Genomic DNA, 12,058 nt, shown 5'->3' with positions numbered 1-12,058 from the left:
TCCTTGCTTATTTGTTCTTGTAATTATGTGTATGTATGTATGTGTTGTTTGCCAATGCGAAGCAAACCAAATGACATAGAGAACATGTCACTGCTACTTGTTGCGAGTTTTTCCTCTTCTTATCTACACAACAAGTTGTTGCTCCATTTGCAATCGTCAAGAGAGAAAAACTTGTTGCTCCGGGAGCAACATCGTGTTTGTTAACCAAAGATGCTAGTAATTACTCTTCAAGATTGAAGGATTATACACCGGGGAATGCAGCACTTCACGATAACATTTCTTCTAAGCAAGTTTTAAGTCATGAGGACTTGCTCAACCTTTGTCGCCGCTAGGCCTTGCTTGTTTGTGCTACGGTTTCGGCCGTAGATTTGTGGCTGTGGCAAAGATTTTAGCGCGAAACAAGGCGCTTGCCCGGGTTGCTCCATTTGACAACATCCTCATGGCTCATGTGAATGGGTTGGACCTACGCCTTCATTATTGGTGCCTTTGCTCATGGGGTTTGGGTTGAGGCCCATGACCTGAATAACATGAACTTCGTATCATGGCGTCTTGGGTTGCTTGACGCCGCCACTGCCAAGGTCATCGACAAGCTCCAAACAGGGAATTCAAGGGCAAGTCCATTTACATCATACGGAATATATATACAAAAGTAGTGTATCCGGGGCATCTTCAAGTCCCTTGCAACCCCTGTCTTTCGTGTGTCATTGTTTGTCTAGGCCGCGATCTCCTCGTGCAGATTGGTGTTTTTTGCACAAGCGGTGATCTAAGGCTTTTGGGCTTATGTTCTTCATCTTTTTTGCTAGATGTGGCTGGTTTCAAGGGTTTTCCCTTCTTTCTGGACTTGGATTTTTATTTTGACCTCGATCACCTATACATAAACTTCATTCTCCCTTACGTTGCAGCATTGAGATCCTGCCTTCCACGACAAGAAAACCTATCACTTTAGAATTCAAATTAGGGGCACACAAATTAGGGGGTTGTAAAGTAATCGAGCTCGAGCATATCTTGGTAGCCTTGACTCGAGCTTGGTAAAAGCTTGAGCGAGCCTAACTTACTATTTGAACTCCATGTTAGGCCGAGCTTTCCTTGAGTTCGGTAGAATCGAGCGACCTAAGTTGGTCTTCGAGCTCATATCCACAAAGTTTGGTAACTAAATAAAGTTAACATTTACTCATGTCAAAACACACTAAGCTCGACGATACTCGGATGGGCTCCATGTTGAATCGGCCAAGTGAGACTGCAATGGAAGAAAACAATGTTAACTTGTATAAAAAATAGAGTAAATATGATAAATATTGAGTAAGCTAGAGCTCAGTTCGACAAAATTACATAGATGTATATATAGAAAAGCCTTATGTAACCATTCGTGCTTGAGACCGGTAAGCTCGCAAGCTTGATTCCAGGTTCAAGCTCAGCTCGATTAGGGCTCAAGTTGAGCTCGAACCCAGCCCAAATCGAGCCAAACTTGAATAGATCAAACATATCATACAACCATATACTAGGGTGAGCTCTCATATGGCTTTTCAAAACCACAGAGATAAGTTAACCTTGTGCACATTTGGTCAATATCTTCAAGGAAGTCAAGTGGATCATTGAGATCTAAAATTTGAAGCTCGAGATAATGATTTACACTAACCTTGATCTGTCTTTTACTTTTATAATGGATATGTTGTTTATTTTTGTGTCATTTTGGTATTCATATGTACTTTTTCCGCAAAAAAAATCATATGTACTTAGTTTGCTTAATCAATAAAATATTCTCTTTTTGCTCAAAAGGTTCTATAATCTTTCGGTGCAATATGCATCTTTGTAAATTAGCTAGAGAATTTACGAAGCCTACCAGTCAGGTTGGTTTCGATGGGATTGGTGCCAAATGAGTTAAGGAGAGGACAAGTGATTGGTATCTCCGGAACAGGTATAGGATTTATACAGGTCACATTTTTTTAGAGACAATCAATGTAAAAATCTAGTGAAAATCTCTATAATCAAGATCAAAAGATGGTGGATTCAAGGACAGACTACTAGTTGACATTTCATCCAATCTAGAAGTATCACTTTGTTCACAACTAAAGTCGATAGTCTTGTACTCAATAATTGCCAGACAGTTTATTTGCAAGATACATATACACTCTAAAGACTAACAAGTTTTATGGATATCTAATGATCTGAAAAAAGATACAAATGGACCCACAATGTGATAAATTTTGGTTTGTTTTGATTTATAGCGAAATCTACTACAATAGTACAATTTTTATAACATTCCAAAGTAAATAAAATATGTTTGCACTAAAAATAGTTCCATTTTAGCACCAGAAAATATATCTCTAATGATAAATATTGGAATGTTATAGTAAATATGTAGGGAATGCTCTATCCGATCCAAAATAAGTGTCATGATTTTAGTTTAAATTTGAACTAAAACCACAACACTTATTTTGGGTTGGAGAGAGTATAAATTAGGGTGTTACCATTGTTCATTCTTCTTATTCTACCTAAAAATATATAAATTAAGATATTATATTGAATTATGTATACCAACATAATGAACATATCTTAGGCGACTAAATAAGTTATCAAAAAATAAAAAAAATAAGTATAAATATGTGAGATCACAAAAAATATTGATGTCCAATTTGTATGAAATCTTGTCAAAACACCCCATATAATTGTTTCATCCTTCAGTTACATCGGTGATTGCTGGTCCAGGAAAAGAGTGAGCTACACCGGCCATGGTGGCGTTAGGTACTCGGGGAAATATAGGTGTCAGGAGACAAGGTTAGGATGTCGCACGTTGCAAACCAGGCAAACACTCCCCTTGATGCAGTTGAACTAGAATGTGTATCAACAAACAGACATGAAGGTGTATACGATGCCCTTTTAGACGTCGCCCACCGACCACGACATACAAATGCAGCATCTGGGCAGGCTATTGTTGCCGGGAAGCATAGGCGACCTAGGAAAAGGGGAAGGCCGTCGAAGATTCGACTTTCTCTTGAATGATATGTATATCGTAAAAACCGAACAGTGATCGCTGAAGTCAAAAGAGACAAAAAAATATCCACAGTGTACAACTTTAAGCCACAAGAGGAAAAAAATTCCCATTTGCATCTATCACTTTTTAGTATAACCTGATCACCAAAGATTAAAATTCTAACAAACAATGATTGAGGCAAGTACTTGAGAGTCATGATTAGTAGTAAAGGTACTATTACCTTTCGCAATTGCCTTTGCACGGCACAGTTAAGTCTGCAGGAACTTCATGATTCGGTTCAAGTGACTTTCTTGAGTGTCCGCATCGTGGAAGGCGCTCCATACACTTTTGAATATGGAGGCCGAGTTGCTTGCTCCTCACCACCTCACCAAGTTGTGGTCATGGATAGTCAAGGTGCTACTATGGAGGTTATTGATCCCCCATCCACCCAAGTTGTGTTGCTAGATTCTCGTGATTGTGATGGTGGAAAAATGCCAATGGGCGAAGATGGTTACATTTAACTGTCAGGACATGTTGCTTCTATTGAATTACGAACAAGGAGTACCTATTCTCAAAAATTGGAAGAAACCCTGAAAGTTGTCATACAAGCCTACTCACAGTCTGGCGATATTGCTGCGCAAGCTCACGTCATATTCAAGCCCAGATCTTGCAATACAAGTCGGTATACATGTGACCTTGGCAAATTGAACCCGAGCGATTGCACTGCAGGCTAACTGAACCCGAGCAATCGATCGATGGTTGTTAACTGAACCTGATCGAGCGATTCCTTCTCTACTGCTGCTAACTGAAGCCGATAGATATTGCCTCTCTGGATGAACAGTGAGCATTGCGGGGTGGAGGGGGGTTGGATGAACAGTGAGCGGTGGCGTTGCCTCTGAATGAACAGGACCCCGTGGTGTGGAGGGCTAGATGAACAGGACGACCCCGTGGAGGGCTGGATGAACAGTAGACGGTGAAGGGGTGCCCGTGGAGGGGTGGTTGAACAGTAGCCGGTGGAGTAGCGCGCGGTGGAGGCTGGATGAACAGGAGTCCGTGGAGGCTGGAGGAGGTTGACGGTAGCCCGTGGAGGCTGGAGGAGGTCGACAGTGGAGATGAACATTATCCCGTGGAGTCCCGTTTTGCGGTACGCCACATCCCTCCCGATGAACAGGACCCCCGTTTCGACCGTAGCGCTCCAACATAAGTCCGTTTCGTCCGTTTTGCGGTACGTCACACCCCTCCCGATCAACAGGACCCCCGTTTCGACCGTAGGAGGTCCGTTTCATCCGTTTTGTGGTACGCCACACCCCTCCCGATCAACAGGACCCCCGTTTCGATCATAGGAGGTCCGTTTCCTCCGTTTTGTGGTACGTCAGACCCCTCCCGATGAACAGGATCTCGTTTCGAACGTGACCGGTCGAACACAAGGTCGTTTCCTCCGTTCTGCGGTACGCCAGGCCTCGCTTCCATCGCCTGTTCCGTCCAAGTCCTGTTGGTCGCGCGCCACCTCTGGCCACCGCAGCCTTGGTGACGGTGCTACGGGTGGGGTTAATGGGCAGGGAAGAGCTCTGCTCAATGGCGTAGCTAGGGGGTGGGCAGGGTGGTCCATGGACCACCCTGGAATTTCCCCATAGCTTGTACATAGTGCAGTAAAAAATATTTCTTTAAAAATAATTAATTTTATGTAAATATTTTTATCAATGGACCAGCCCTGACATATTGGGCTGGCTACGCCACTGGCTCTGCTTCGTCGATTTGCCCCGCACCCCCTCCCGTCGGCCAGTAATCAATCGGCTGAGGACGAGCGAATGAAGGCGAGCGAGCTTCAGGCAGCAGCACAAGGGCCTCTCCAACCGACACCTAAACTTCCCTCCGCTGGAGCTAGTGTCAATTGCCCTATGCATGGCCCAAACCTAGCCGCGAACCGATCGACCTGATCCATAAGTACCATCTTGAATCCTACACCAACTCGTACATGTGCTAGCATGGAGGAACTTTTCAGTTCGGTTCAAGCCACTTTCTTGGGTGTCCGCGTCGTAGGACCCGGTCCGTGCCCTTTCAAACACGGAGGACGGGTCGCTTGCTCCTCGCCAATTCACGAAGTCGTGGTCATGGATCATCAAGGCATTGCTGTGGAGGTTATCGATCCCCCATCCACCCAGATCGTGTTGCTCGATTCTCATCACTGTCATTGTGGGATAATGCCAATGGGCGAAGATGGCTACCTTGATCTGTCGAGGCGTTCTGTTTCGGTAAAACTGCGACACGAGAAATCTTTTCGTCAACGGTTCATGGAAAACCTCAAAGTTGTCTTTCAAGCCTACTCAGAGTCCGGTGGTATCGCGGCGCAAGGTCATGTCAAGGTCACGCCCCAAACGTGCAACATAAGTCGACATTTATGCGACCTTGGCGACTCTAAGGTCGAGATTACCATTGCTTGGTCGGCTATTCTTATGAAGGCCTGAAAGCCGTCTTTCGTGACGGCATTGCTGCGCAAGATCATGTCAAGTTCAGGACCAAAACAAACAAAAATGTGAGATTGGCAACTCTAAGGTGGAGACTACCGTTGCTTTGTATGCTATTGTAAAGTCCCATAGGATTCAGTAATATGTTTGATTGATGGTGCTCCGGCCTGAATGTTATGGGGTATGGTACCTTTTGCTCAGTTATATCGAATGTTATGGAGTATGGTACCTTTTGCTCAGTTACATCTATATATCCATTTCTGTTTTGCCAATACGTAGCTGTATGTTCAAGTACTTGTTCGTCGGTCAGCTATGTAAAATGTCCCAACTATTTGTGCATCGATTATAAAATTTTCGAGTTGTGTTGTGTCAAGTATTATGTTTCCAGTACTACTAAAGCTTGTGTTTGTTTGTTTGATTTTGAGACTATGGAACCTTGTATGCACACTTTGCTGCTTTGATTAATAAGAGGGCCGTATGCATCATTCTAGATGCAGAGGCCGGGGTACCCCCTTTTCGAAAAAAAAAGAAAAAAAAAACTAAAGCTTGTAAGTTATGGCGTGTGAAGTATTCTGCCAGCACACTCACACAGCAAAACAAACGCATACCACAAAATTTCCACAAACAATGTGTCTTTCTTTGTATGAACCAGTCTGCAGCACCAACAGATAATACCTCAGTCTTCGCCTCTAGGTCCGAGTTCCGACCTCGCCTCGCCGACCACGCAAATCGTACCGGACTTTTACCGCGCAGAGGAGCAAAATTTCCTCTTCTGAAACAATGCCTGAGCAGAGGGATTTCCTCTTTTGAAACAGAGCCTCATCATTCAGAGGGTTTCAGGTTCAGCGGGATTTCCTCTTTTTGAAACAGAGTCTGATCATTCAGAGGGTTTCAGGGGGAGAGTGAGCCTGGCCACCCTCGAGCAGCATGCTGCGGCTGCAGTAGGACCTCGTCGTGCTCGACGACGAATGCAGGGACCGCATGTCGCCGCCGCCGCCGCAGGGGACCAGCTCGTTGCGGTGGATGCCGGCGCCGCCGCCCCTGCTGCTCCGGCCCGGGTAGAAGCCGCCGTCGGCGTCGTCCATGCCCTCGCCGAAGCTGCCGTTGCCGGGGTCCAGGCGCTCGGAGAACATGCGCAGCACCTGCCTGATGGACGGCCGCTGGCGCCCCTCCCGCTGCGTGCACCACTGGACGATGCCGACCGCCAGGTGCAGCTGGTCCATGTCCACCGTGTCGCGGACCGCCGGGTCCACCAGCTCCGGCGGGATCTCCCCGGACGGCGACATGTACTCCTGCGCCCACTCCACCAGGTTCTTCTTGTCCTGGATCGCCCGCCGCCCGGTGACCAGCTCCAACAGCACCACGCCGTAGCTGTAGATGTCGCTCTTCTCCGTCAGCTCCTGGGTCACCACGTACTCGGGGTCCATGTACCCTGCAGTTGATCCATCCATCAAGACGGAGATGAGCAATAATGGTGTATATATGATCCATTTACTGAACATTGAAGTAACCTGCATGCTACATAGTTTCGTTAGAAGATTCATATTGCTGAATTCACACCTGGAGTTCCGCGTATATCTGTGTTCACAGCTTCAAAGCTGATAGCACCAGTTCTCGATGCATGTGCAAGGCCGAAATCAGCAACCTATATAAAAGATCAAGGAGAAAATTTCAGCATGAATCACAACCTAGATGTACCCACCAGCGGTAGAGGTCATGAGCATATCGCAAGAATGAACCTTGGCAACAAAGTTTTTGTCCAAAAGAATGTTGCTCGACTTGATGTCTCTATGGCAGAGTGGAGGATTACAGAAGAAATGGAGGTACTCCTGCAACAACAAGGACACATCTTATAATCTCAAGAGAAAACAACAAGCACAGATCAGCATTCCCTATCTCGAAAAAAAATGGAGGTACAGGAATGCAAGAACAAGAACACATCTTGATCAAAGGAAGTTATCTAGAGAAGTTGTGAAATGTCAACTGAACTGACTAAAGGCAGCTCAAAAAGTTTAATCCTGAATTCAAATCCAGGATGTCAAACAGCACAACACAATATTACTGGCCAGCAAACAAGCTTATCAACAGTGTCTGTCTTCCAACCCCACCCAGAAAGTGAGAAAACACTGGGCAAGCACTGCCAAAGCCCCATGGTAACATGGTGGGTCCTGGTGGCTAGTGGTACCAAACCAAAGCCCCAGAATTTTTTTGTTTGCTGGGCAAAATACATCTGGGCATGTAATCACTAGTCAACTTAACATCTCTCAATGACTCCATAGCCTGAAGACAGAAAGTGCAAAAGGATATTTATGGAAATATTGGGCCAAAATCAGGTCAACAGTGCCAAATAATACATACCAGGACCACAGGCATGGGCACTCTCATACCTGTACAAATGCCTACCCCCTATCAATGTGCCAGAAATTTGCACATGCCAACAACCGCTGGCTGATCCTGATTCTTGAATGCTACTGTGCAATGGCGCATTGAAAATAAACCGGGGGCCAAAATGCTCTGCTGTTCTACGCGATAATAGTTGGACCGATATATGAACTGTACATCCAGACAGGGACCATTTCTCTTCGAGGGGGCAAAATGCTATCATGTTGTAAATAAGATACTACTCCATGATATGAGGCCATCTCTACATGCAAATTGATAGGTGTGTCTGATTAAACAAAAGGCATTTGTAAAGGTTGGCCTAGATCTGACGGTGGTTGCTCTGAGGAGACAAGGGGGAAGAAGGGCGTCAGCTACAGTTGCCGCACTTGGGCGTGTTGGAATAATTGATTGTTTTGTTACCCTAATTCCTAGCATTCCAGCTCGATACTTTTCATCCATATATTATGCAGGTTTTAGTAGGTGCATTTACAGATATTAACAGATGCAAGGAACCTACACTGAGAAAACTGAAGAACGATGTTTTGAGCTTAAATATGAAATAGTACAGCTGCTAAGGGAAAGGAATCTGCAGTGTTTGTAGTTCAACTTGATGCATGCATGCTGATGATGATTTTCCCATATTTTGGCTTAACATAAAAGAGAACAAGAACTTCATATGGTAAATGAACCAGAATTATTTACTGCAGTGAACCTACCAGAGCATTGGCTACGTCCATTGCGATCTGTAGCCGTGTCTGCCAGCTTAATGCCTTTGTTCCAGAAGCTGCCGGAATTCAAATGAGAGCACGTAACAGCAAGTCAAGATATATTTTGAAGGAGAAATATCATATGTACAGATATCTGAAAACGGCACAAACTTACAGTGCAGGTGATCCTTTAGGCTTCCATTTTCCATGTACTCGTAGACAAGAAACCTGAAAAACAGAAACATAAGATGAAAAGTTGACTCCTATGTACTATCAAGTATAGAAAATTATGATGCAAACAAAACACAATTACCTTTCTTTTCTTTCAACACAGAAGCCCTTTAGGTTCACAAGATGGCGATGATGCAACCTAGCCAGGAGCTCCATTTCCCGGCAGAACTCTTCTTCAGCCTGTCTTGAAACCTTGTCCATCCTTTTGACCGCAACTATAGAGCCATCACTAAACTGAGCCTTGTAGACTGTTCCAAAGCCTCCCTTTCCAATAACTGTGCTGAAATTGTTTGTCGCTTTTGTTGTTTCTTTGTAGCTATACCTCTGAAACATTGGTGACTGACCTGAAGAACAGAGTAAACAGAGTGGTTTCAAACAAACCATAGAAGGACAGTGGGATGAAAAATAAGAGACTGCTCATTTTAGCATTTATGATTTTCTCACAACAAACTTGCGGCAAGGATGCATGAATGAGTTGTTATTATGCAGAACTTTCGAGTCCCATGGCAAGATCATTATAACAACATCAAATAAGAACTAGATAGTAGTTTTCAGGCAGGCACCAAGCATAATTAGCCACACACTGAACGGGTAAATACAAAAAAAATCTCACTCCTAGTTTAAAGAATCTACGTTCATGTGAACTACTGTGTTATATCTATAACCGAAGCATATGCACTAACCTTCTGCGCATCTCCAGGATTGACCCTGGCGAAATGCATTGTCTGGACTCTGAGCAGACATCTCAGCATCCTTCAGTTCCTGGTTCTTTCGACGAATGAGCACGACCAAGATGATCTGAAGAAGAATGGCAAGCAATATGACCCCTATCCCTATCCCCGGAACCACCGAAATGTGGTAAGGCTTCTGATGCTTCTGTGGCAGTGGAACACTTTTGGTCTTTGGAGCTGAAGAATCACTGGGTACGGTGACATTCGGAGTAGAAGCCGGAGTCGACGTGACAGACACCGTTCCTGGTACACTCTCAAACATTAGATACAGAGTTTCAGAACCGTCCGGTCACCACCCAAAATCAAAATGTTAACAAACAGGAGAAACTTAGTGCAGCAACTGCTGTAATACCTGGAAAGGTGGTGATCCCCTGAACACCGAAGAAGCAGGTGAGGATGTCGTCGTAGGAGAGCACGCCGTGCTGCGTCGCGAGCGTGACGAAGACGGCGCTGCGGCACACGCTGAGCGCGACGTTGTCGTCGGAGCCGATGAGCCGGCGGAGGTACACGATGCCGTAGTTGAGGCAGGTCTTGCAGGTGATGTCGAGGGAGAGGGGCCCCCTGCAGCTGCCGATGACGTCGTTGAAGCTGGGCGACTGCATCATCTCCAGCACGGTGTTGCGGCCGGCGCACTGGTAGTCGACCCTGATCTTGGGCCCGAGGCCGCAGAAGACGGCGGCGTCGGTGGCGATCCCCCGCAGCCTGAAGGTGTCGGACACCGCGCTGAGGCACATCTCGGAGAAGGCCGGCGGCACCCCGAGGCGGCCCGTGGCGTTGGCGTAGCGCGCGATGGAGGTGGCCACGAAGGCGTTGATGTAGCGGCAGCACGCCGCCCGCTGCGCCCCGTCGGAGCACGCCGCCGCCGCCGTGGTGAAGTTGGCCCAGCTGAAGTCCAGCGGGCAGCCTGGGAGGAAGACGCCGCTTTTAGCAAAGATCCTGGTGGAAACATCAATCTACGGGGAATGCACTGATGAAATGGTACTGGAATCTGGATGAATGAAATGCCCCCAGATTGGTGCTGGCTCTGGATCGGCCGGCCATACGGCGAGCTACGGAAAATGTACTGACGAAATCATGGTACTGGACGAATGCCCCCAAATCATTGGTCGCGCTGAGCCGGCCATGCGAGGTGGAATGTGCCGTTCCCTGGTAGTACAATGGAAATGCGTAGGTGGCGGATTCATCGGCGCACGGCGCGTGCGGCGGAGGCCGGAGCTCGGGAAGAAGTGATTCGGGGGGGATCGAATCGGGCGGCGGCGGCGCTGCTGCTGGAATCACGGTCCGCGGCGCGGCGGATCACGTTCGAGCTGCTGGTGCGTGGATTAACCGTCGCTCTCCGGTCCCACGGGCTCCGGGAAACCGGCGCTGTCGAGGAGGGATCGCTCCAGGAGCAGCGGCCGCGGACGAGCTAGGACCAGCTGGGGGGGAGGGAAAGGAAGTGTGCGAATGAGCGGACTGACCTCCGACGGCATCTGCGGCGGGGCTGGGGGAGAGCCAGCACGGTGCGGAGAGGGCCAGCAGCAGGAGCGCCGGCGGAGCGAAGGCGGCGGCGGGGCGGCGGCGGCGCATTTTGCGGGCGTGGAGTGGGGGAGTGGAGTGCGGAGGAAGACTTGGGATTTTGGCTGTGGGCGGTGGCTGAGTGAGAGAGAGTGGGGAGTGCGACAATGATTTTCTTTCTTGGGTTTTGGCCCGTGACCGAAAAGCCCTCACTCGCCCCGGGGGTCGGGGTTGGGGTCCTGCCCACTCCTGTCCGGCTCAGGTGGTACGAAAAAAAGTTCCAGATATGATGATCCTTGAATCAAGGGGAAACATGTTTATAATAGCTCATGTTCAAATGCTGGTCATTTTTTGACATGATACGAAAATCAAATTAGGAACTACTCCTTCCGTTCCAAAATAGATGACCCAACTTTATACTAATTTTTAGTACAAAGTTGGGTCATCTATTTTGAAACGGAGAGAGTATATGGTATTAGAGCGTGAACCCTTCGGTCACCGCCTTCTCCCATGGCGCAGCCACCTCCATTGTCCCAGTCATTGGTCGGCCCATTTCGGCCCCTCGCCTATGGTTGACAACGTCGTTGTCTCTTTCTTCCCGCTCTAGACCCTCCCTGGATATAGTTGTTGATGTGGCCAATGGCCGATCAAGCACTATTAGAGCACACGGGGAGGGGGCGTTCGTCCATCGTGCGGCACACGCCAGCGCCAAGGTCGTCTGCGTGCATGCCGATGACCACATTGTTGTTGTCATCGTGCCCCTTGCCAGTGGTGAGCCACGCCCCCCTTTCTTTCCCCTCTTCTTCCTCCTTTCGTTGCTCATCTATGTCGCACCAATGGTCCATTAGTCTTGCATGACCAAACTTCGTATCGATGGCAGAACCAGCTCAATAGAGCTCGGGCAACATACCAAGGCACCCAACCATCTGTCGTTTGCCCATGGGAAAGCTTGATTAGTTCTTCATGCATGTTATTATTTCAAGGAATAGAGCACATGCATGCAGAGTCCGAGCAGCTGCCAAAGGGTATCCAGATGGCGGCTCCGCCACTGCTTCAAACATCTTATGGATAATA

The 12,058-nt window shown here is 47.4% G+C and overlaps 1 protein-coding gene across 1 annotated transcript; it reads right to left on the bottom strand.

Moving 5' to 3' along the window:
• Positions 1 to 5,996: 5,996 nt before the first annotated feature.
• LOC123047556 (probable receptor-like protein kinase At1g49730) lies at positions 5,997 to 11,132 on the bottom strand. The gene is made up of 9 exons (XM_044471139.1): positions 10,948 to 11,132; positions 9,840 to 10,391; positions 9,440 to 9,730; positions 8,839 to 9,100; positions 8,701 to 8,753; positions 8,535 to 8,602; positions 7,176 to 7,265; positions 6,997 to 7,081; positions 5,997 to 6,868 (listed from the first exon to the last, which is right to left on the bottom strand). The coding sequence occupies exons 1-9, from the start codon at positions 11,054 to 11,056 to the stop codon at positions 6,318 to 6,320; spliced, it is 2,061 nt and encodes a 686-aa protein (XP_044327074.1). The 5' UTR covers positions 11,057 to 11,132; the 3' UTR covers positions 5,997 to 6,317.
• Between the last annotated feature and the right edge of the window lie 926 nt (positions 11,133 to 12,058).

Source organism: Triticum aestivum, chromosome 2B, assembly GCF_018294505.1.
Source record: "Triticum aestivum cultivar Chinese Spring chromosome 2B, IWGSC CS RefSeq v2.1, whole genome shotgun sequence".
Lineage (NCBI taxonomy): Eukaryota > Viridiplantae > Streptophyta > Magnoliopsida > Poales > Poaceae > Triticum > Triticum aestivum.
This window is presented reverse-complemented; position numbering and strand designations above follow the sequence as displayed.